At 40.0% G+C, this 27227-nt stretch overlaps 1 protein-coding gene across 1 annotated transcript in view; it reads right to left on the bottom strand.

Annotated features, from left to right (window-relative positions):
- The window catches only part of RAD23B (RAD23 homolog B, nucleotide excision repair protein), a 45764-nt gene extending 28927 nt beyond the window's left edge, over window positions 1–16837 (bottom strand). Inside the window, exon 1 of the mRNA XM_042963761.1 lies at window positions 16277–16837. Coding sequence (XP_042819695.1) covers window positions 16277–16342 — 66 coding nt within the window. The 5' untranslated portion in view covers window positions 16343–16837. The remainder of the gene's footprint in view (window positions 1–16276) is intronic.
- Between the last annotated feature and the right edge of the window lie 10390 nt (window positions 16838–27227).

Below are 27227 nucleotides of genomic sequence, written 5' to 3'. Positions count from 1 at the left end.
GAGCAACGATTCTCTAGGTGTGATGAAGGAGCCATAAACATTCATAAGACCTTACTTATCAGGAGGTCTACCAGGTCAAAAGATATTATTTGCCTTTTGTACTCTCATTTTCTCACAAGTATATACTTGAGTTTTCCAGAGGCTACAAAACATGAGACTTCACAAAAGACTGAGTGCAGAAGCAGATGAGAATCTAGCTATCTTTTTCTATTAAGCCAAACATTAAAAAGTTTTGCAAAACAAGGGCCACCTGGGTGGTTAAACGTCTGATTTCTGCTCAGGTCAGAATCTTATGGTTCAAGAGTTCGAGCCCTGCATCCTGCTCTCTGCTATCAGTGCAGAGCCCACTTCCGATCAAGTCATCCCCTCCCCCTCGCCCTCTCAAGCTTGCACACTCTTCTCTCTCAAAAGTAAATAAACATTTTAAGGTGCCTGGGTGACTCAGTCAGTTAAGGGTCAGACTTCAGCTCAGGTCATGGTCTCATGGTTCGTGGGGTTCAAGCCCTGTATCAGGCTCTCTGCCGTCAGCACAGAGCCTACTTCAGATCCTCTGTCTCCATCTCTCTCTACCCCTCCCTTGCTTGTGCGCGCTCTCTCTCTCTCAAAATAAATAAACTTAAAAAAAATTTTTTTAAATAAATAAACACTAAAAACAAGTTTTGCAAAGCAAGTAAGATAATGCCAGTCTTACTGTTTTTTGTTGTTTTGGAAAATAATTTTTCACACAAAATGTATTAGTTATAACATTTAATAGGTTTATTATATTTAAATGAATATAATAATTTAAATTTATTATATTTAAATGAACATTTAGAAAATTCCTCTGCTTAATTTCTAATACAGTAAATACAAGTACATTGATAAAAGTTATTTTGGGGTCCTCAACAAATTTTAAATGTAAAGGGTCTTGAAAACAAAAAGAGAGGACTGCCTAAGAACTGCTACTTTACATGCTAAATGACTTGCCCGAAGTCAGCTGAGCGACAGCACAGAGCTCAGAGCACTCTGTGGTGAATAATTTCCTTCCATACTTCTTTGTTCAGAGGAGAAGAGATGCAATATTTGCAACTGTGGTTGGTTAAAAAAAAACCTCACAAATGAATGATAGACCACATGTGTTACTATGAGTGATTCTAGTTCTCAGAACAGTACATAGTGGTGGAGCACACAGTAACTGCTCAATTAACACTTGCTGAATGAGTAAATTAATATAGCATAAATATATGTAAGGAAAGGAAAATAAAGAAATATATGAAGCAAAAAATAACGAAAGAAATAAGCAGGAATCTCATTCCTGACAAGAATGTGTAGCCAATTTAGACTTAATTGATATGTATACATAGTTCCTAACCAATGGAAATTATACTTTTATTTCCAGCACCCATAGAATATACACTTTAAAAGTTTAGCCATAAAGACTATTCCACTGTATTTTCATAAGCCCAAACAAATAACGGACCTACTCTCTAGCTTTGTATGTCAAAAGAGTGAGGAAGGGACAAAACCCAAAAACCCTTGTGAGTTAAAAAAAAAAAAAAAAAAAAAAAAAAAAAAAAAAAAAAGCAGGACAAACAACAAGAACAAACACCTCCAATCATTTTGCTCCAAAAAAACCCAAAAACGGGTGATTAAAAAATATTAAGTACATAACAATGAGAACTCTACAGACATCGATACCTATATGATTTGACTAAAAAAGTAATCATAGACTAACATTAAAACTGTTTATTAAAGAAAAATTAATAAACTAAGCATGCATTTCAGACAGAAATAGGACAAATACCAAAAGGAAAAATGCAAAAAAATTGAGAGAGAAATGGTAGAAAATACTTCTTGGGCCAAGAGAAATAAGGGACAAAAAAAGGGCAACAATTCATAAGTATAGTCAATAAAAAGTTCAACCTTATTAGTAACCAAAATCACAAATTTTAGTGTCAGATGTCATTAGTTCAATACACCATCATACTGGAAAAGACAGTGTTGAACAATTCTTGGTGTTATGTGTGAAGAGACAACACTCTCAGAATGGGAGTGTCAAACAATAAAATATTTGAAGGCAATATGTCAAAGTGCAACATTTTTGGGGCGGTGGCCATTCAATCTAGCAATACCACTTCAGAACGTAAAATCAACTTTATATATTTATATATAAACATATATGTGAATATATATAAAAATATATGTGAATACACACACACACACACACACACATCTACTAGAACTAGACTTTAGTTCCGGGTGCACCGACCTGTCCAAAATTCTGGCGTTGTTCCTTAACCTCAACACAATCTTTACTTTCCAATCTACTTAAGTCACCTACCCACACAACACAGGCTGAATCCTGTTATCCCCAAACTTCTCCATCTTTGAAATTGTAAACATCAATCACCTATCCCTACCAGCTCTCAGTAACTATTCACTACACCTGGTCTTGCATTTGGTCCCCAGAGTGCCTACTTTCACTCTGATCTTTATTGCCAGTTCTATTTGGCAAAGACAATAATTCCAATGCTTCTATCACTTTCTTCCCATTATCAGACTTTCTTGTCTTTCTGCTGCTTCCCCCAGGCAAAATTCCACATTTGGACCCACACAACTGAATTTATTTCCATCTGTACTCAACAAAAAATTCACTTTGACCACTCTGTGCTGCCTCCTACCTCACTCAGCTAACAAATCTTACCTTAACTATCCAACCCCTACCTATCCATTTACATCCAATCTTCTACATGCTGGAGAAAATTAAAGATACCCTAAATCCTCACTTCTTTTGGTTCTCCTCCATTCTCCAAGAGGATATTTCAAACCTGCACTCTTCTCTAAATTTGATTGCCAAAACTTCCTCCCCCACTACAGATGACCATCTTCTACTTCATTCAAAATATATCAAGGGCGCCCAGGTGGCTCGGTCAGTTAAACTTCTGACTCTTGATTTTGGATCAGGTCATGATCTCACAGTTCATGAGATCAAACCCCACTTTGGGCTCCATGCAGGAGTATGCTGGGGACTCTCTCTCTGCCCCTCATCCCCAAATTAAAAACAAAGACAAAAATCAGCAGATATCAGAGGGACCCATCCTCCACCTTCTGCCACCAAAGCGACATACTTTCTTTTTTTGCATCCAGATCCACCTAATCTCCTTCCTTCCTATTAAAAATTTTTTTGAACATTTATTCATTTTTCAGAGAGAGAGACAGAATGTGAATGGAGGAGGGGTAGATAGAGAGGGAGACACAGACTCTGAAGGAGGTTCCAGCACTGAGCTGTCAACACAGAGCCCGACGCAGGGCTCGAACTCACGGACCGCGAGATCATGACCTGAGCCGAAGTCGGCTGCTTAACAGACTGAGCCACCCAGGTGCCCCTCCTTTCTTCCTATTAAATGAAAGAGGCATCCCTCTCTTTCAAATCTAATCCTTTTCACTTGTTCCTTGGTTCTCCCTCCAGTGTTCTTCAATACCTTGCTAGTTGTTTCCCACCCTCCCCCAGCTGTATTTTCACCCTCTCCTTCAAGGCCAGTTCATTTCCATTCACACTTAAACAGACCCAATTTTCTATCATCTTTAAAACAAAACAAAAACTTCACAACCCCCCATATTTCTTGCTAGGTATATTCTCCTCCCCTTAGTCTCAGGCATTTTTCAAAAAAAAAAAAAAAAAAAATTAACTACACACATTGTAATACTAGTAACCCCACACCGATTACTCAAGAATGCAACGTAGTGCTGACAGAAGCATGGACTTTATTCCCAATTCTGCTACTTGTTTTTCTCCCTATGCTCAGGATTCCATTAAGACTGTTCTTACCAGTATCTCTAAATTCAGCAAAACCATAACTAGATACTTCTTAGTCCTTCACTACCTTACCTGACCGGTCTCTTAAACAGTACTGACCTGTCTCTCCACACTGTCTTCCTTTGGCTTCCATAAGGCCATACTCCTCAGGATTTCCTCCAATCTCTCTGTTCACTAATTTGTGAAATCCTCTCCTTATCTTTAGTCATACAGACCCAACTCTCTACTGGATACTTTTACTAGATATCCTAGTATAGGCATTTCAACCATAATGTGTTTACTGCAGATGGCTTCTAGACATCTAGTTTGTCTAAACCTTCCCTAACCCAATCAAATGGAACACACTTTAAAACAGCTTATAAAGAAAGGCCTTCTTTCTGGATATTACCAAAAACAAACAAACAAACAAACAAACAAACAAAAAGAGGAGGCAGCACCTCTCTACATGGTTTCTCTTGGGAAGGTTATGGCAAGCAACAGATGCAGTTGTGACTCCTCTACTAACTGTGCTGAGTTCCATGCCAATGCTCTTGTTTCAATAAGCAATAAACGAGATGGACCTATAATGGAGCACTACAGTTCCAATAAATAACCAAGGCCACCCTATCCAAGGCTAATAATAAACAAGAAGGAGGGACTAAACTTTCATTTTGCTGTTTATTTCCCCCTAAATAAAGAATGGAAATTTATTGGGGCGGCTGGGTGGCTCAGTCAGTTAAGCAGCCAACTTCGGCTCAGGTCATGATCTCGCCGTCTATGAGTTCGAGCCCCGCCTGGCCGTGCTGACAGCTCAGAGCCTGGAGCCTGCTTCGGATTCTGTGTCTCCCTCTCTCTCTGCCCCTCCCCTGCTCGTGCTCTGTCTCTCTCAAAAGTAAATAAACATTAAAAAAAAAAAAAAAATGAATGGAAGTTTATCATCAACTCAACTATCAACAAAGCATGGTTGACAATCAAGAAATCAAACTTTTTTCCTAGCCACATACTTCTTTTTCTCTTATATAATTGTGTGCATTTTAAAGGAAAAACATACTCTGTATCTAACATTAAACATGGTTGACAATCACAATAGTCTATTAAAAAGTGCCAACATAAAATCTGATCAATTATCCTGTTTCATCCCATTCCCATGAGATGCTGGTCTCTTCTTCCACCTTCCTCACATCAAATCATTCATCCAGTGGTTCCAACTTACCATCTAATTATTTCCCAGTGTGAACATTACTTTGCATCCCATGGTACTACCTTAGTTCAGGCCAACAACCATTAAAAGTAGTCATTTTCATTCAACAAACTTAAGTTGTAGGTTTCAAACATAAAAATGTTTTATAAATTATATCCCCATGATAGTAAATGTCGTTTTGCATGTCAGTCTTTTTTTTTTTTGGCATGTCAGTCTTCTTATACGGCACTTTTGCACAAGATTTCTAGGACTATAGCTTGTTGATTGGGTTAGCAACTGAATATTTATGATAATCCAGTTTCCTCAATATTACAATATATTTTCCTTATTACTGTTATAATTACATATACCGTAAAAAGATTTATGCCAGCTTTAATGGGTAGCCCTGAAGTACAGAGGCTGAATGAATAACAGCTCATGGATGCTATGTACTTAGCACATGCCAGGCAGTATATTAAGAGCTTCCCAATATTTAACTCAATTTAATCTGTGCCTCATCTCCTATTTGAATCCTGGCTAGTGCTACTGTGGAAGCTGATATTTGAGAACAACAACAAATGTTGATATTTGTGAGCGCTAATGCAGGCAAATTTGAGTTCCTTTGATCCAGCAGCTCTGCATCTGGAAATCAAAGCTGAAGAGATGTTTACAAAAACACTTTAAAGATACACGAACAAGTTATGTGTTCTACACTACTGTTCCTAACACTGAAAACAACCCTAAACATTCATCAATGGTAAAATATATTACTGCAGATGCATTCATTTAAATACAATGCAATACAAGAACAATACTATTCGTGCAAGGTACTCACTGAATACACGCATATATGAATGAATGACGTATTTATAATTATCTATAAAGGGCAAAAGCTAGTTGCTAAGCAAGTGATTTTTAAGAACATAGTGAAATTATGTTTATATATTACACATAGGTAAAAAAAAAAAACAACTGTCTAGCAGCAAACAGAGTCTATAGTGGTTATTTGGACCAGGGGCATAAAGGCTTCTACTTTTTTATATACTTTAGTAACTATAACAAGCCTAGATTATGTTAGTAATTTAAGGGAAACAACCACTGCTTACTAATATCACAGAAGAATATACTGCAATTTTGAGGAGTCTGCACTAAAAAAGAAAATTCTAGAGTGCCCAGCCAGCTCAGTTGGTAGAGCATGCAACTCATGATATTGATGTCTTGAGTTTGAACCCCACGCTGGGTGTAGAGATTACTTAAAAAAAAAAAAAAAAAAAGTCTAAGGCAGTACTCTAATACCTACTTAAATTTCGAAAAATAAGAGCAACCAAAATTTGGCAATTAACATTAGCAAAAGGAAAGAGTCCCAAACCTAAATATGTTTACAAAAGGATTTCATAGATTGTGTGCATCTATGTGGGCAATGTTTTTGGTTTTCTTTTTCCTTTTGATTCCTTAAGTGGTATCCTTCCATTTGGGAAACTAGCATAGGCACCAAGGAGTATTTTCTGGATTCCTCTCCCCAAAGTATATTTCTGCGAATTCTAAAGATAGATTTGATGGTAAAAAAGTCAGTTTACTAGTGCAATAGGAAAAATCTTCCCACTGGACCCAAGGAATAAAAGAATGTAGCAAAAGTAAAGAGTTTTTTTTTTTATTACTGACAGTACAGTATTAATAATGAATGAACATGGGAATGCAATTGGTGCAGCCACTCTAGAAAACAGTATGGAGACTCCTCAAAAAACTAAAACTAGAACTACCCTATGACCCAGCAATTGCACTACTAGGCATTTATCCAAGGGATACAGGTGTGCTGTTTCGAAGGGACACATGCACCCCCATGTTTATAGCAGCACTATCAACAATAGCCAAAGTATGGAAACGGCTCAAATGTCCATTGATGAATGAATGGATAAAGAAGATGTGGTGTGTATATATATATATATACACAATGGAGTATTACCGGCAATGAAAAAGAATGAAACCTTGCCGTTTGCAACTACGTGGATGGAACTGGAGGGTATTATGCTAAGTGAAATTAGAGAAAGACAAAAATCCTATGACTTCACTCATATGAGGACTTTAAGAGACAAAACAGATGAACATAAGGGAAGGGAAACAAAAATAATATAAAAACAGGGAGGGGGACAAAACAGAAGAGCCTCATAAATATGGAGAACAAACAGAGGGTTACTGGAGGGGTTGTGGGAGGGGGGATGGGCTAAATGGGTAAGGGCCACTAAGGAATCTACCCCTGAAATCATTGTTGCACTATATGCTAACTAATTTGGATGTAAATTTAAAAAAATAAAAAATAAAATAAAATAATGTATGAACAGACAGTATATAAAGGCAATCAATTCTCAAACAGGGTTATGATCCAAAAGGCTATGATTTTAAATATAATTTGAAGTTCAGAACCTATTCTTCCCATACAAACTATGATATTTAAGCTACTCCAACTATTCATGCCAATTTAATTAATCTATTCTAAAATATATTCCTAACAATATGATTTCAACGAGATTAAAACCGACACACTTTGAAAACTGATTAAGTAGAAAAGTAGAAACTCTTAAGATACCTGTAAACTTTTAAAGTTTCTATATAGGCAGAGAATGAATCTAATACACTACAAAAAAGTCACCTACCTAATTTACCCAAAGTGTGAGGGGGAGAGGAAGGAGTGACAAATAATTTTTATCTACCTGTTTGAAGTACTTAGGATCTGTTCATACGTATTAGTCATTTGCGGCCAGTCTACCTCCTCTCCTAGAAAAGGTTTATGTAATGTATAAAAGGTTTATAAAGTTCATTCAGTATAAAATTAGCTCTTGGAGAAACTACATAAAGAATTTTTCCAAACTTATAGGGAACAGATGGTGTGGTGTCCTTCAGCAGAATTCACTGTGCTACGGCAAGCTCAAATTTAGCACATTTCTTTCCAAAAGCAACAGAAATTTTATACATTACCTATCAAACCATCTCATAATTTCCAAACTAAAGAAAGCAGAACACTGCTCTTAAAAACTGTTCGAAACTGCCGATCACATCAAGCTGACCCAGTCCGAGGATACCACATTCACACAGACTTTTTGTAAAAAAAGATAGTAAAAACAGTGATCAAAATAATGGAAAACTGATGAAAGCACAATTTGTTGAAAAAAAGTTGCATGCATTTATTTCTAATTCACAATTCGCTAAAAATTTTCAGATCCATGATCTCTTTTGATTTTCACATCAACTCTACAAGGAAGGCAGGGAAGTTATTACTTCTATTTTACTAATGAGAAAAGAGATTTAAGTGCTCAGGGACAGAGGATAACTACAAAGTGGGGGGAAAAAACTCTTCCCTAGACTAGCAGTGCTGTGATGTATTTGAAAGAGAGCAAAATGTAAAAACAAGTAAACAGACTCAAGAGTTACCATTAAGTTTTTGCTATAAAGAGCAGCAGGGAAACGAGGCAGTAGCCAAAGAGGGATGTGGAGACAAGGGAGAGTTTTATTAAAATTGGGAAAACAAACATTCTACAATGGAAAAATCAATGAGGCAGAAGAGAAAAGTTGAACTGGGAGTGGGCCCTTCACAGGCGAAGTAGAGCAACCAAAATGCTGTGGAAAAGTAGGACTAGCCTCAGCACCACCCACCATAGATAGCTACCCACAACAAAAGGAGACTAGAAGAAGTAGGTAGTTCTGGTAGGATTCTGCAAAAGTTCTTCTGTTCCAATTGTTTCTATATTCTCAACAAAATCTTAAATCTGGGGTCATCAGCTGACAATAAGGATTGTATATGAAATCTGCCTATGACAGCAGAAGAGTGAATGGACAGACTAGTGGAGAGTACTACCAGGCAGTAAAAGGGCCCAACGAAGGTTAATGTTCATGAATTTTAGGTGAGACAAATCAATGTGGCTATGTGTCTTCTAGCTACACAGGTGTAAGCACAACAGAACTGAATTTAATCACATCTGGGGTTTTCAGAGCAGAAACAATGAAGTGAGAGTGGGACCACGTTGCCAGGCACAGCCACAGTTCTAAGCACTGTGTATGATCTCAAAATCATAAAACCTTCCAAACAACCATATGAGGTTAGTACTTCCAGTGGCAGTACCCTCATTTTAAGCTGAGGAAACAGGCACATAACTGGGTAACTTGCCCAAGGTCACAGAGCAAGTGGTACAGCCAGGATTGAAATTCAGGCAGTCTGGTTCCAGAGATATGCTATGCTGACCCTTGCAAGAAAGCGATTATAATCACTGACCCTATTTTAGCTGGGCAAGAGTGGAAGCAATAACATGAAGGGAAGGTCAGCAAAGAGAAGTATGAATCAAATGAATTATAGGTCTCATTAGAACTAGAATCAGAGGAAAGGTAAAGTAGGATACTAAAAACAGATTACTGGGGATGGGGGAAGTTTGTTACTGGTAATAAGATCTAATTACCAGTCATGGGACTGAATAATTGAGGGAGCAGAAGGAAAGATCACCGGATGAGACATTAAGGATTACAAGACCAGGGTACAGGCAAGATACATATATACTGAAACTACCAGGCCATTGACTGTGTGATGGCAGCAAGTTACTAATCGCATTGGCCTTCATTTCTTCTTTTTAAATCATACACTGTTACATATTTTCCACAATTCTAGTGTGGGGTTTTAAAATATGTCTACCATATGCTGTGGAGCTCAGAACTATGATAACTTTCACACGTTTTTAACACAGAGATAAAAGGAGCTACATCAGGAAAAATGACAATGTCAAAATAACAATATATGTCCATAGCTACTATCTACACTTCCTCATCTCCCATTCATTTCTCAATCTACTCAAACATAAGTTTTGGCTCCAACACTGCATGGAGATTACTTGTCAGGGTCATTAATGAACTACAAGCTGCCAAAACCAAAGGGCATGTCTCTTTTGAATTCTCAAGCATCAGACACATTTGATCCTTTCCTCCTTCTTGCAACATTTTTTCTTGGATTCTTCCTACCTCAAAGATTGCTCCTTGACTGACTCTTCACTATCCAATCTCCACGTGAAATCTTCAATTCTAAACCAACTTCAACCCCAGGACCCATCCTATTACCTAGCAACATTCTCACCATGGTTCTTCAATTCTAGAAGCATACTATTAATTACATATAGTGGATAATTTAGGGTTCATTTTTCAGAAGGAATAGGCATTGAAAAAGACTGCTAGATAATCTCATCCAGTCCCACGGATTGAAGTCAACCACATATGCTGCCTATTGTCAGGTCTCTATCTCTAACCAAAACTTTTCTCTGGGACAGAGGTTCATTACAAATCTCCGTGCCATCTCTACTTGAAAGTTTGTTTTTTTTTTTTTAACGTTTAAATGTTATTTGAGAAAGAGAGAGAGCAAGAGAGAGAATGTGCTTGCACAACTGGAAGAGGGGGAGAGAGAGAGAGAGAGAGAGAGAGAGAGAGAGAGAGAGAGAGAGAGAGAGAGAGAATCCCAAGGAGGCTCCACACTCAGTGCAGAGCCCGTTGTGGGGTTCAATCCCAACAACTGTGAAAGATCACGACCTAAGCCAAAATCAAGAGTAGGATGTTTAACCGACTGAGCCACACAGACACCCTTCTTCTTTAATGTTTAATAAGCATCTTAAATTCCCACCGCAACCCCAAACCTGCTCCTCTCCCAGCCCTCCACATGTGAGAAAAGAACACAAGTATTCGCATAATTTATACAACCTAAATCTAAGTTTAATCCTCAATTTCTCAATTTTCCCCATTCCAACCCATCAAAAATTCTTTCATATCTACTCTCCCAAACAGATCTCAAATCCATTCACTTTTCATCATATCTTAAACAGGTCAAAACCCTGTTTAAGACTACAGTACAAGCCTAACTGATCTCCGTGCTTTCACTCTTGCTCATCCTACTATCCATTTTCCATACAGCAAAGTAACCTTTAAAATCATAAAAGAAATAATTTTCCTCCTCTGCCTAAAATCCCCTAAAGGCTTCTTCCTATTTTACCTTGAAAACCCCTACCTTAGAACAAAGTCCTACAGGCTCTGGCCCCTTGCCTAACTCAGATCTATTACCTCCCTTCACCCTCACCTACCAGATCAGCATACAGGCCTTTTTTGATTCCCAAAACACACTCTTAAAAGGTCTTTCCCCAGAGAAAACACTCTTCTCCATGGGAGTAATTATTATTCAGATCTCAGTTTAAATGTCACTGTATTCAAAAAGGCCTTCTGTGACTAGTCAATTTAAAAGTAGCCACCCAGTCATGTACTATCATATTACCTCATCCTATTTCAGTTCTCTATATAGCTCTTAGCATTATCTGGTTATTAAAATTTTTTTTTAAACGGATTTGTTCCATTATAAAATATGCACTGTAACAGCAGGACAAGATATTTAAAGTGCTCAACAAATATTAGATAAATCAACATACAAACATTGGGGGATCACTAACTTGATAGTTCACTAGAAGAATGTATTCAACTCATTCAAAAGATGTTTACTAAATGCCTACTATGTGCTAGGTATAGGAAGAGCAAAATTCTGGCAGAAATCATACCAGATTTCCCAGGTACTTCCAGTATTGTGATTTACCAATATGCCAACAAATCTTAATTTCATCTCTGTGATACAGTATTTTAATACATTTATTCTTCTTGTTTTAATAATCTAGGAAACTTCTATAATAAAGTACTATCTCCAGCACAACCATATTAAAATGTAATGAACTGCAATAGGAACAAGTTGCTAATAAATGATGTCTAACAAATACCATATACTATACAAGTACAAAACAGCATTTTACAGCATAATCACCAACATTATACAAATAAACCACAAAGCAAGGTAATTCTTTGTAGATTACTGTACAGTATGCTAAGTGTGCAGTCTACAGTAATTAAAACTGTTTTATCTTTACAATTTTCTTGTCCAAAACTTCCAACGTATATATACAGCTTTGATGTGTTAATATAATCGCATTTCAGCTTCTTCATTTAAAGTTTCATGTCAGACTTATTATTTTTTTTTCCAGTTATTCAAAGCACACAACAGTGACAAGGGTTAGCATACTGAAGGATTAAATCTGTATATCACATATTCTTTCTTGTCATCATTTTCACAGATACAATAAGATCTGCAACATATTACAATCATTTCAAGTTTTGTTCTAATCTACCTGTTCCGGGTTGGGTTGAAGTAATAGCAAAAGGGTTTTTGAAGTTAAAGCAATGGGTTGTTGAAGTAATAGCGAAAGAGAAAAAACTAAGTGACTTTGGATCTGAGCTTTAAAAAAAAAAAACTATTCCATTTTCCTCTAAATGTCCATTACATGACCAAATTTCAAAAAAAGTTGTTTTCTAACATTTATTTATTTTTGACAGATAGAGCCCAAGTGGGGAAGGGGCAGAGAGAGAGAGGGAGACAGGATCTGAAGCAGGCTCCGCACTGACAGCAGAGAGTCCGACATGAGGCTGGAACCCACAAACCGTGAGCTCATGACCTGAGCCAAATTCGGACACTTAACCAACTGAGCCACCCAGGCGCCCCACCAACTTTCAAAATTTTAAAGAATTTTATACAAGTAGCAGTCTATTAGACATCTCAGAATGCTAATTTCTATTTTTTTTTTTACAGTAAATCATCTCTTTAAAACAAAACTTCACATAATTAAGAATATTCTCTTTTAGCAATGGTCTTCTCATCCAACCTACTCATTTTGTTTCTATCTTGTTTGAATATTTTATAAGGGATGCATTACTATCGTGATAATAAAAACATTGTTTTGCATTGGTTAACACTAAAGGCAGTGCATGCTAATGGTCAAACAAATGGTACAAAATGGCTGATTAAGTGTCAAGAAAATTTTGGCGGTTAAAAAAGATGGAGAGGAGGGGCGCCTGGGTGGCTCAGTCGGTTAAGCATCCGACTTCGGCTCAGGTCATGATCCCGCAGTTTGTGACTTCAAGCCCAGGTTTGGGCTCTGTGCTGACAGCTCAGAGCCTGGAACCTGCTTCAGATTCTGTGTCTCCCCCTCTCTCTGCCCCTCCCCTGCTCACACTCTGTGTCTGACTCTCAATAATAAATAAACGTTAAAAAAATTTTTTTAATTAAAATAAAAAGAGGGAGAGGAGTTTCAGCATTCAAAAACTAAAGCAAACACAAACAATTTAAAAACAAATCCTGTTCCTTTTTCCACTTTGTACATCTCCTACTCTATAGCTATTGAGCCACTAGGTCAGCAAGGCTCCCAGAAGACCCAGACAGACCCTGTCCAAACATGCCTGTATTCCTCCAATGCTGCCACTCAAAGACCACTAAACATATAGATGTTCAACAAATGAATCACTCTCATGATTCCTATATCCCAGTCCTTTTTTTTCCTTTATTTTTGCTCTTGCACATCTGAAGCTCTTACGACTTTCTATATTGGCCACTTGAAGTTACTTAATTTTCTTAATTCCTTCTAGGTAAACATCAAACAAGGGCAAACCTTTGAATAGCCAAAACACAAGTCTCAGAGAGCAAAAACTGTTCATTTTATGTGGATCTCCTTACAGGTCTCACTAAAATCCTGTTTTCTCCGCTTTATTAAAAAATCTATTTCTAATATCCCCGGTTACCTAGTTTTCACCACAAATTAGAAACAGGACACTTAGAGTCTCCCTATATTAATAGAACATTCATCGTTTCTTTCCTTACAGTAATTCTACTAAAATACCGTATCAAAAATAGATATTAGGGGCATCTGGGTGGTTAGGCAGCCGACTTCAGCTCAGGTGATCTCAAGGTTTGTTCAAGCCCGCATCAGGCTCTGTGCTGACAGCTCAGAGCCTAGAGCCTGGAGCCTGCTTTGGATTCTGTGTCTCCCTCTCTCTGCTCTTCCCCTGGTTGTACTCTCTCTCTTTCTCAAAAATAAACATTAAAAAAATTAAAAATATATAGATATTATAAAAAATCACTATAAACATTTCTGAAATTTAAATCCACTAAAATGAAATCCTACAAGGGGTTCCTGGCTGGCTCAATTGGTGGAGCACAGGACTCTTGATCTTGGGGTTGTAAGTTCAAGCTTCACACTGGGTGTAAAGATTACCTAAAAATGAAATCTTAAAAAAAAGAAAAGAAAGAAATCCTACAAATCATGTTAATGTAAATGCTCCATATCAACGATTAAATGTTTTCATTTCTTGCTCCAAACAATGCTAGTTTTTATATCTGTATAAAAAGTAACACAATTATATTTAGAAAAATAGCAACAAAAAGCTGAAAAAGCCAATCTCCATGACAATGAACTTTCTAAAAATACGCTTTTAGAAGCGTATTATATTTATAATTCGTGTAACATAAGACATTCCCTTGTAAATAAACTGGTAAACAGCAAATATAGTTAAGAATATATACAAAAGCAATATTGGCTCTAAAATAATTAATGCACAAAATGCCTACAAATCTTATAGAACAGCCAGTAGAGCTATAGAAAGTCAGGGCATAACTTCAATTAATCCACAGATATTTACAAAAGCCTCCTTGAGGCTTCAGTAATTCTGGAATTAATTCAGAACATTACAAGCTGGTAAAGTTCCTGTGGCACCAGTATTACTGCAAAGAACCAAAGTCAAATAGACATTTTATAAAAAGTTTCGTCTGAAAACGTTAGACAGCTGCGCTTTAACTTTGATCCTTTACCTTACTAGTACACACTAAGCCATAAAGAAACATACAAGAAAAATCTGACTTTTATTAGTAATATCAATCCACAGGGTGTTGTCAGTTACTCAGGATACTGAAAAGTTACTCATCTATAATTGCTATCTCCTGTACTTTAAGAATTTATCACAAAGCATACTTCTACATATTATTGAAATAAAATTATTTTGTGCCACAATTCCACAAAGATTGGAAACTATGTTTCTTAAATAATTGAAGATGTAGAAAACTTGAGGTTAAGTGAGACAGGTAAAACTTAACACTACATCCTCACCCAAAGACAGCCATTACTAATGATCGATTTCATTTACTAACGACCAATTAAATACCATTATATCCTCACATCTCCGAAAGGCAGGTACATAGCAAATAAGTTAGAGGCACAAATGGTACTGGTCTATTTAACACCAAGAACCCTGATCTCCACCAAAAATAGAATCAACTGTTTTTTTAAATATAGATTGTTAAAAAGTAGCTAGTTTAAACTTAACATGTCAATCTTAATGGTGTACAGGAACCACAATTCAAAAACAAAAGCAATAGATTTACACCGGTGGCGTTTTTAGATTCTTGGCATAAAGTTGTACTGACATCTTGCAGTCACAAATACAGACGATGGCACGAGAATTTATCACGTGGACTTTCGAAGTGTTCGTGGGTTTGACGACAGAAGAGATTCAAAGTTTTTATTTTCTTTTTTTCTTCCCTGAAATTCTGTTATTTGGGGGCCAGGGGAAGGGTGCAGGGTTTCCAATACCTACATTAGAAGACTTCTACCACAGAGGAGTCATTAACCTGGAGTTGAGTGTGAGCCTGGATTTGAAGGGCTCTAACGCAGAAAATCTCACCACCACACAGGCCTGGAAGTGCGAATTACGTATGGGTGTGGGCTTGGTGGCGGGAGAACTGCGGCTAAACGATTCACGATAGTATATGCAAATAAAAGGATTACCAGTTCTGGAGAAGAGGCAAATAATTCATTTTCACCACTCACCTTTCGCTCTGCGGCTGACGGAACCTGATAGCTTTTTTTAAAAAAGCTCATTATCTTCAGTTACCACCTCCTAGACCTTAGCGCCTAACCAGGTCCGAGCAGGGGTAGTGGCGACGCCTACAACTACCTCCCGCACCTAAGCACCCAGAGAGCCCGGCTCCATCACCGAGGAGGCCTTGACCTCCCCTCCCCCTCTGGCCCCACTACCGAGAGCTCCCGGGCCCAGGCCTCCTGTGCCCGGCGGCCGTGTGCTCCACGCCATCTGCCACCAGGGCCTCGGCGTCCGGCTACTGCTTCCCCTTACTCCTGCCACAAAGCCTGCGGCCAACTCCGAAGGCTCGCGTGGGCCGCACGCCGCCGCGGCCCTGAGTCCTCAGGCCTTAACCAGCTCCCGGAGCTCGAGCCCCACGCTCGCTGCACACTCCCGGGTGTGCTGAGGGCTCTCTTCGATCGGGCGCTCTGCCGGGCCCTGCTCGGAGCTGAAGCCCAGGCCCAGCGCACAGAACCACCGCACCGCCCCCCGCTCAGGCCCGGCGGCCCCCTAGCGCTCCCCCAGGCCCGCGCGCGGCCGCCCCCGCCCTGCCCGGGCCCCGCGCTCCCCACCGCTCGCACCGTCTCGTCGGGGTCTATGTCGATCTTGAAGGTCTGCTGCTGGAGGGTCTTCAGGGTGACCAGCATGGTGCCGCCGCGCAGCTCCGCTGCCGGGCCTGCTCCGGGTGCTGGCCGCTGGGCGGGGTCTGTGGCCTGGCGGGGCCCCGGGGTCGCCCGCGCTCCTAGCGCACTCGGGAGGAAGGCGGTGGGGGTGGGGGCTTGTCACATTCGCCCTGCGGAGCGGCCTCTCCCCCAGCCCTGGGCCCGGGCCGCGCCGCTGCCTCCGCGACTGCGGCCTTCCCCGAGAGTTTGGGCCGCCGTGCTTCCTCACGCGCCCGGCGCCAGCCACTGAGTCCAAGAGGCACGAGGGGTCTGCGAGACAAGCAGAGAATCCGCTAGCTCACCACAAGCTGGTGGCCGCCATCAACGTGACTCGCCGAGACGCGCCCCCTCCCCCACCCGAAAAAATCTGGGGGATGGGGCCGGGCTGGCTAAGCACGCAGGCGTAGGGTGCGGCGAGGCTGTGCGCAGGCGCAGCCAAGAACTCCGCCCCGGAATTGGGGCTGGACGGATTGCGGCTCTGGAATGTCGGCGGCCTGGATCGAGCGTGCGCAGGCGCAGTCAGTGGGCGTCTCGAGGGCTGTCGGGGCTTCCTTGTGGCGTCTGCACCCGGGGCGTTCTCCCGCCGGTCGCTGCTCCGCCTACGTCCAGGCTCCTCCCGGCTGCCTGAGTTGCGCAATCCGTAGCCGGGGAAGCGCTACGTGGAGACCGCGCTAAGTGGAAGCCGAGCTCTGGAGCTGGGGAACAGGAGGGCGGTAGGTTGAGGCGGGGTTTGAGTGAAAGGATCGTGGTAACCACGGTACTGGGCCGGCGCTTACTGGGCGCTTGCCGTGTGGATGAGCCACTGTGGTGACGACTCTGATCCTTTACTCCTGAGAGCGCAGACCCCTGTGCCACACTGCCTGGGTGGACCTTGGGCGTAAATAGAAGGACCGATATAGGAGGTCAAGTTCTTTCACTCCTCTGGGCGGAACTGTCCAGTGGCTGCTGTCACCCAGAAGTCAGACTGCTTGCAACTGGATACATAGCCCTTGCCTTTCACCACGTCTCCCTCCTCTCCCTTGCGCTCGGGTGGTTGGTGGGTACTAGGCACGTGCTCCTGCCTGAGAGCCTGCCTTTGCACTTGTGCCCGCTCCTGAGTCCTCTTTACCCAGATGCTTGAGTGGCGGCTCACTGTCTCGCCTCCTTCAAACCTTTGCTCAAAAGTCACCTCCGTGAGGTCTACCCTAATACTCGGCTGAAAACCGTAACTACACTAGCTTTATTATCCTGTTCTGTTATCTCTATAGCATTTATCATCTTATAATTACTAGATAATATACATATTTATTAAGTTGATCATCGTTCTTTTCCTCAAACCCCAGACTGAAACTGCACAAAAGCGAGGATTTTGTTGTGTTAACCGATGTGTGAAGAAACGTGCCTGACAGCAGGCACACGATAAATATTGGAATGGGTAAATGTGCTTCCAGTCCCTCATCAGTAAGGCACAGATAATAATAACTCAACTCCATTGATTTTGGAGGGGGGTGTTGAATAACGTATGTAAAAACTTAGTACAAGGAACATAGTAAGCATCACCTTAGTAGTTAGCTATTTGTAGTATGCTCATTTACAGATAAGAAAAGTGGAGTGCAGAGATCCTGAGTAATGTGCCTGGAGTCACCCACCTAGTAAGTGACAGATGCAGCATTTGAACCCAAGCAGAATAACTCCAGAGAACTTGCTCCAGGTGTCCGGCTGCTCTCAGTAAGGTACACATTTGACATAAAGTGGTTCAAGTATAAAGGAAAATAACAGTTATACCACTAACCATGTGGCCAGTTGCAAATTGCATCTCTGTGCCATGATTCTGACTGATATAATGTCCCTGCTTGGTTTTTCTTGGATCTTAGCGCTCAGATATAATTCTTCCATGGAACTTTCTTTCCCTGACCAACTTCCTTCTCCACTGACCTGGCATTTCCCCTTTCACAGCACATATCTCCTTGTATTGTAATACAATATCTAATCCGCTGCGGTCTGTATTCCTGTATATCCACTGTTGGTCACCAGGTGATCTGATCTTGTCCTTTGTTTTGAAATACCTCCAGCTTGGACCTGTCCCCTTCGGTGTAGACAGAGTTAGCCAATTGCCTAAACAATATATTCACTTAGAGTATAACAACCTTCTGAAGACTATCACAACCAAACAGAACCATTGATTTTTGTCTGGACCTCTCTTCCCCCTGAAACCTGCTTTTCTCCTAGTCTTCCTCCATTTTAGTTCACGATACCAGTATCTACCCAGGTGCTCAGATCAAAAATCTAGTCATCATCCCTGGTAAATCTCTCCTTTGTTCCTGTCTTCCCATCCACCATATCTAATCCATTATCGAGTCCTGTCAACTTTATTCTCCAAATTATATCCCAAATTCAGCCATTTTTACCATTTCTAATTGTACAGCCTTAGGCTAATCCGTCATTATCTTTCACCTGCCTCCCAACTGGTCTCTCCACTTCTATTCTTTTCCCCATTAGCCTCCCCAGCAATCAGAGTAGTCTTTTCAACCGTAAATCAAATCATGTCACATCTATTCTTTTTTTTATGTTTATTTATTTTTGAGAGAGAGAGAGGCAGAGAGAGGGAGACACAATACGAAGCAGGCTCCAGGCTCTGAGCTGTCAGCACAGAGCCTGATGTGAGGTTTGAACTCACGAACTGTGAGATCATGACCTGAGCCAAAGTTGGATGCTTAACCAACTGAGCCGCCCGGGCACCCCTCACATCTATTCTTAATACCTAATTACACTTGAGAATAAAATTCAAACTCTTTGCCTGGCTTTTAAGAATTCACATGATCTGAGTCCTGCCAGATTCTCTGGCCTCATCTCTTTTCTTCTGTCTCTGGCTTATTCACTGCCATCCCTCTGCACCAGCTTTCTCTCATGCTCCAAGCAGGCTAAGCTGGTTCTCACCTCTGCAGTTTGCAGTAATGGTCACTTGAGCCTGAAACTGTCTTCCTACATCTTTGAATGGCTAACTCCTTTTCATCATTCAGATTGCAGGTCCTATTTTACTTCCTTGGAGAGCATTTCTCCAAAAACTGCAATGATCTATAATAAACGTATAATAACCCTCTAGGTGAGGCTCCATCCTACTCTGTTTATGTGGATAATTTCATTTGGGCCCCAACAAAACTACATGAGATAGGTGCAACATTACCCTGGCTTAAATTTTTTCATGGACCTACTTGAAATTATTATTTTTCAACCTGTTTATGGCCTGTCTCACAATACTACTCGCTTCCCATCTCTGTATTTTAGGGGCAGGAACTCATTTGCCTTACTCATGGTCTTTCCCAAGCACCTAGAACAGTGCCTGGAACACAGTAGGTGCTCAGTAGTGTATGTTGACTGACTCCCAACTCATTTGTAAGCTCCACGAGGCCAGGTGTTGTGTCAATCTTGCTCATAATGGTATCTTTAAAGTATAGTGCAATGTGAATGCTCAATATGCATTGGCTGAAAAAATGGTGAAGGAACTTTAGTTAACAGTCATTTTAGTTGAAATTTAAATAGTTGTAAGAAAGCCTGTGAAAACATTTTATAATTTGTTGTAGTTTTGTTATAATATATTTTATTATAAATTTCATTCACTTATAATATGAAGTTATAACTTACTGTTATTATAACATAACCTTTTATTATATTAAATTTATTATACTTTTATTTATTGTATTTATTTGTTATAATTAAAACCTTTCCTGCTACAACTACTGTTATCCATCTGAAGTAAAAGGGCAGTGAGAAATGCCTCTCCATATATTGGAGTATATTTTTAAAAAAATCTTTTGCTTGTGGCAAAATAAATCGATATTTAGAAATATTGATTTAGAAATATTCTAGAAATATCTAGAAATAACCACCGTTTTGAGGGTCTTTAGAAATTTTCTAGATACATATATGAGAATATATTCTTTCAAATAGTTGTGGCAACAGTAGATTTTAAATGCCAATTGAAAGATTCACCTGATACATTTTCTAAAGTCCGGTGTTCAGATAAAAGGTTGTTTTTGTTTTCTTTTAATTTCTGGAAAAACTGTATGCCAGGCATAACCACTCTTGGCCCAATAGCACTGGTTGGACAGGCTGTATGCCTCCTTGGAAGATGTAGTTGCCTTTACTCAGAGTCCCACAGTTCACATGATAGATGATAGGACCTCGCTCCCCAACTGTCCCTGCAAAGGCCACTGAGGTGAGTTTGCTCATGAGTAAGGCCTGGTAGGATAAGGGCCTTCTTCACGAGCTATTTTGCAGGATAAAAAGATGGGAAGGAGTTGTTAATTCCAAATACTTGATAACAAGGTTGGTAATTTTGCTTGCATTTTTGGAAATCAGTCAAATGATTTCAGAGAAGTAGATGAGCAAGCAGAGATTTAGCAACTGCTGACTTACGGCAAAAATGCCAGACTTCAAGCTATTCATTCAGCAAATAGTTGTTGAGACTCTCTCCATGCCAGGAACTGTTCTGGGTGCTGTGGATACAATAGGGAACAAAACAAAGTCCCTGCCCTCATGGAGTTTATATTCTAGTGGGATAATAGATAAAGAACTAAAAATCAAAGATATCCACAATCAGGTGATAAGTGCTATTTTTTAAAAAACACATGAAGAGGATTGGGGCACCTGCGTGGCTCAGTCAGTTAAGTATCCAGCTCTTGATTTAGGCTCAGGCATGATCTCACAGTTCATGTGTTCGAGCCCCACGTTGGGCTGTGCGATGACAGAGGAGCCTGCTTGGGATTTTCTCCTTCTCTCTCTGAGCCTCCCCTACTCGCGCATGCTCTCTTTCAAAACTAATAAATAAACTTTAAAAAATTAAAAGAAACAAAAACAAAAAGCACGTGAAGAGGATCAATAGTGTTCAGAAAAGTAGAGTTGCTATAGAGAATGTGCCAGATACCTTTCATTCCTTTTCCTCCCATCATTCTTTCTTCCCTCTTCTTTCCTCAGCAATTGGCTCCAAGAAGGCTGACCTATGTGGACTACCACAACTGACTTCCTGGGGAGTCCCTGCAGGAGATAGGAGTGAGCAAAGAGAGTGAAGTTAGGGAATTTATTCTTTGTGGTTGGTAGTGCTCTTTATTACAAGGGCATTGCTTCTGTAGGGTGGCCCTCCAGGGGGCAGAAAGGTACCCAGTAGGTCACTGGGATTGGTAAATGGGACCACTCCTGCTTCCCTACCTTGGTTCCTGGACCCAAATAGTCTTCCTACTGGGGAAACAGTGCCCTATAGGCTTCTCTGATTCAGTGTATAGATTGCATTCTGGAGAATGAAACCCTGTTCTTGCACAGTATTCCGTCTGAGATGTTACTTCAGTTGTACCATCAGCAAGTCATTCCATTGCTCTCTCGGGTTGGCTCCTCTGCAGAGGGTGGTATATGAAAAGACCAATGGGTCCTATGATCATGAGATCGCTCCCAGACCTCCAGTACGAAGTGGGTCACTGGTTGGATGCTATGATGCATGGAGGTTCCGTGTTTATGGATCAGGTGCTCTGTAAACTCCTGTACAGTGCTACAGGCTAAAGCTCTGCTGGCAGGAGATGTAAACGTATACCAAGAATAAATGTCTATTCTTATGAGAACAAATTGACCCCCGGTATGCACAGGGCCCAAGACAGTCAACTTGCCACCAACTGCCTGGTTGATCCTTCAGAGAATAGTACCATACCAAGAATTAAACACTAATCTTTCTGGCAGTTTGGATATTCAGAGGTGATGGTAGCTAGAACAGCCTTACTGCAAGGTCATGCCTAGTCTCCATCTCTGCCACCACACTCACCCATTTATGTGCCCATCATGTTTCTACTCTTGCCTCCTAAAAGTCTATTTTAACTACAATACCCAGGTCAGTTCATTTACACTCAAAACTCTGTAATGGCTCCCCACTTCAGTCAGTAAAATCCCAAGTCTTTACAATGCCCTTCCTCCTTCCTCCTCATTACTTTTCTGACTTTGTTAGCTACATAATTCCCTGACTTCACTGTGCTCCCGCTGCACTGGGCCCCTTACTATCCCTTGAACTGGCCAGGTCCACTCCCACCTGGGTCTTTTGTTCTCTCCCTGAAACACTCTTCTGTAGATAGATATCTGCCCTCTCCTTCACCTACTATATAATCTTTGTTCGAATTTCATCTTCTTAGTGAAACCTACCCTGTCCCTTTTATCATCTTATTTAATATGGCATAATGATAATGCCCCACGCTTCCCCATCCAGCATTCCCCATGCCCCTTACTCTGCTTTCCTTCTTTTCCCTATTAAGTTAACTGTTTTCTTACATGCAACTTTATCTGTTGTGTTTCTTGTGTAGTGTCTGTCTCCCCTGCTAGATGACAGGGATCTTTGTTTTGTCACTCACATTCTTTAAACATCAGGAAAAGTACCTGGAACAGAAAAAGAAGAAAATTGAGCCTCCCAGGAATAAAGGCAAATTAAAACAAAGGTGACACTTTTGTGTTAAAATTAACAATTAAGACTTAGTAACCTCCAAAAATATCAAAAGTATATGGGAAAAGTGTTTCCATAGTTTCCTAGTGAGTTTACAATTTGTAACAACCTTTTGGAAAGCCCTTTAGCCATATAGGTGGTTTTTAACCTCTAGAATTTCAACTTTTATACACATTATCTCCAAAACTACTTTTCTCAGCTTAGCTATCTAACTATGACTTGAAAAGTTGATTTAACGGTGTAGTCAGCCAACCAGTGGGGCAAAGGCCTGGCATTCACATGTTTTATGTTTAAACAGTATTATTTACACAACCCAACATTCCTTTTTCTCATTTGAACTGATTTTCCCATTAGTTTTGCAAGACTAGAAAAACCGTTAGCAATAAATTGTGAAATAGATCTTTTGCTAAAGTTCAGTGTGTTTAAACAGTTTGGGTTCTTTTGTTTTCTCGTTTTTCCCAGCTCAACGTTGTTTTTTTCTCATTCAACAGGTTTTTTCATTTCTAGCTAAAGTTGATTTTAATTTATGATTTATTTCAAATATACCTGACTTGTCTTTGGAGCTAAAAATCAGAGCTGGCTTTTTGTTGAAATCATGTTTATTTGCTAATGAGTTTATTATCATTTATTCTCCAGTATTCATTGGGAAACAATTATATGCCAGGCCCTACATAGGTCTAGCGAGGCTCTGTCTCTGCCCTTAGGAGGTTACTGGGGGAAACAAACAAGTAACTGTGTAGAGTGCTGGGATTGGGGCAGGCTCCAGGAAGGCAGTGTGGCTTGATTGACTCTAGGTAGGGTGGGAAAGATGGGCACAGGGACTCAGCGTCTTTTCAGTTCTCTCTCTCTCTCTCTTTCACAGTTGGTTATCTGATCTGTATATTGGCCAAATGTTCTGAAAATTGTATGAGAACTAGAATATTGTTTTAAAGGAAACCATGAGTAAGTTAATATAATTCTACAAGCTTCTCTGAAGAAACTTTAGAGCATTTAAAAAGCATGTTTTTTAAATCTTTCAATGGGAAGTATGCATTCCTTTCTCCTGGACCCATGTTTATTATTTGTGGTTTTGTAATATATGCCTGCCTATGTTTTTGCAGAATTGTTGCACTATATTAATCAAGAAGAGCCCCAGGACCCAAAGTGTTTGAAGTTCATATAGCAGTTGTCCCACTGATACCTCTTTTCTTGAGTCCCACTGATACCTCTTTTCTTGAGTATTTATTGTTACATGAAATTTGTTTTATAGTTTCTACCTCATATATAAACTAGCTATAGGGGCGCCTGGGTGGCTCAGTCAGTTAAGCGTCCGACTTCAGCTCAGGTCACGATCTCGCGGTCCGTGAGTTCGAGCCCCGCGTCGGGCTCTGGGCTGATGGCTCAGAGCCTGGAGCCTGCTTCTGATTCTGTGTCTCCCTCTCTCTCTGCCCCTCCCCCATTCATGCTCTGTCTCTCTCTGTCTCAAAAATAAATAAACATTAAAAAAAAAAACTAGCTATATATAAAATTATAAATAATTAATAGAATTGACAACATAAAGATTTTATGATGTCATCATGCAGTAACAGTGTGAACAGAATAAAAAGCATACAACCAACTGAAAAATATTTCCAACATGTGACAAATTTAATATCCTTAATGTATAAATTACTCACAAATTGGAAAACAAAGCATTATGATCCAATTAAGCAAAAGCATACAAGGTTTATACAGAAAATGCATGGGAAAATACAATTAATAGTGCTTATTATGTGCCAGGTGTTTTTCTAAATGCCTGCTAGATTAACTTTTAACCCTCATGTCAATTATGAGATGACCCTGATCAAGTTACTTAATCTTGCTGTGCTTCAGTTTTCCTCCTCTGTGCACATGTCTAAGAATTTTTCTATGAAAGATGCAAAGAAGTGAGGTTGCTGGGTCCTAGACATTGTGTATTTTAAATTTAATAGACCCCACCAAAATTCTATCCAAACTGCTATGTCAACATATGTTCCTATCAACACTGTTTGAGATTACTAGTTCCCCGCCCCCAGCCAACACTTAACAGGCTCTGTTATTTTCTCTTTTTGCCATTGTGATGGGCAAATCACTTGTGCCTTTCATGAATTCAAATCCCGCTCATCCTTAAAAGTACATTTAATTCCCTGTTCTCTTAGAGTATTTCCTTTAACTGCTCAGTAAATTATTTTTCTTTTTTTTTTTTTAATGTTTATTCATTTTTGAGAGAGAGAGAGAGAGAGAGAGAGAGACAGAGACAGAGCACAAGTGGGGGGAGGGACAGAGAGAGACACACAGAATCTGAAGCAGGCTCCAGGCTCTGAGCTGTCAGCACATAGCCCCACATGGGGCTTGAACCCACGAGGCATGAGATCGTGACCTGACCCTAAGTCGGACGGTCAACGGACTGAGCCAACCAGGCGCCCCAGTTAATTATTTTTCTTTCTTCTCAATTGCCTCAACACTTCGTCTACTCATTCAACAAATGTTTACTGAACATTTACTGTGTGTTCAAGTCACTGCAGATAAAGCAGTGAATAAATTAGGCAAAGATTTCTACCTTTATGAGCTTACATTCTAAGGAGGAAAGCAGACAATAAAAATAAAGTTAAATTTATAGAATATTAGATGGTGATAAGGACAAATAAAGCAGATGTGGGCAGGCGAGTAAGAAGAATCAGGGTGGAAATAGGATTGAAATCTTAGATACCATGTCTGAAGAAAACCCTAGGGAAAGGTTACTTGTGCCTTTTTAGCATTTATCACTTTCTATGTTTATTTTTTTTATTGTGGTAAAATATGCAGAACAAAATTTACCATTTTAACCTTTTTTTTTTTAATTTTTTTTTTAAACATTTATTTATTTTTGAGACAGAGAGAGACAGAGCATGAACGGGGGAGGGTCAGAGAGAGGGAGACACAGAATCTGAAACAGGCTCCGGCCTCTGAGCTGTCAGCACAGAGCCCGATGCGGGGCTTGAACTCACGGACCGCGAGATCATGACCTGAGCCGAAGTCGGCCGCTTAACCGACTGAGCCACCCAGGCGCCCCAATTTTAACCTTTTTTAAATGTACAGTTCAGAGACATTAGGCACATTCACATTGTGTGCAACCATCTTCATCATCTATCTCCAGAAGCTTTTCATTTTCCCAAATGGAAACTCTGTGCCCAGCAACCAACTCTCCATTCCTTCCCTTCGCAGTCCCTGGAACCACCCTTCTACTTTGTGCTTCTATGACTTTGACTACTCTCGGTATATAATATCAATGGGATCGTACAATATTTGTCCTTTTGTGTCTCGTTTATTTCATTTAGCATAATTTCTTCAAAGTTCACCAGAATTTCCTTCCTTTTCAAGGCTGAAAAATATTCCTTTGTAGGTATATACCATATTTTGTTTTTCCATTCATCTGATGGACATTTGCTTTCTTTTCTACCTTTTGGCTATTGTGAATAATGCTGCTGTGAACATGGATGTACAAATATCTATCCAAATCTCTGCTTTGAATCCTTTTGGGTATATAACCAGAAGTAGAATTACTGGGTGAAGTGATATTTTTATGTTGAATTTTTTGAAGAACGGCCATACCGTTTTCTGTGGTGGCTGCACCATTTCACATTTCTGCCAGCCATGCGCAAGGGTTCCAATTGTTCCACATCCTTGCCAACACTTGTTTTTTTCTGTTTCATTTTGTTTCTGTTTTGTTTTGTTTGTTTTAATAATAACCATTCTGACAGGTGTGAGGTGGTATCACATTGTGGTTTTGATATGCATTTCCTTAATGATTAGTGATGAGTGTCTTTTCATTGCTTCATGGCCATTCGCATATCTTCTTTGGAGAAATATCTATTCAATTCCTTTGCCCATTTTTGAATTGGGGTGTTTTTTGTTGTCAACAGCAATATATAGGAGTTCTTTATGTATTCTGGATGTTAATCCTTTATCAGATAAGTGATCTGGAAATATTTTCTCCTGTGAGTTGCCTTTTAGTTCTATTAACAGTGTCTGTCTTAGTCTATTCAGGCCACTATAACAAAATACTGCAAACTAGGTAGTTCATAAACAAAGGAAATTTATTTCTCACAGTTCTGGAGGCTGGGGAGTCCAAGATCAAGGTGCTGGCAGATTCAGTGGATGGTGAGAGCCCTCTTCCTGGTACATAGATGGCCGTCTTTCTGTAGTGTCCTCACATGGCAGTAGGGATGAGGGCTGTCTCTGGAGTCCCTTTTATAATCAGGACAGTAATCTCATTCATGAGGGCTCTGCCTTGATGATCTCATCATATCCCAGAGGCCCCACCTCCTAATACAATCACCTTGGGGGTCAGGATTTCAACATGTGAATTTTGAAGGAACGCAAACATTTAGACCATACCAGTGTACTTTGATGCACAAAACTCTCATTTTCATGCAGTCCACT

This window comes from Panthera tigris, chromosome D4, assembly GCF_018350195.1.
Source record: "Panthera tigris isolate Pti1 chromosome D4, P.tigris_Pti1_mat1.1, whole genome shotgun sequence".
Lineage (NCBI taxonomy): Eukaryota > Metazoa > Chordata > Mammalia > Carnivora > Felidae > Panthera > Panthera tigris.
Note: the sequence above shows the minus strand (reverse complement) of the source record. Positions and strands in the feature narration are given on the sequence as shown.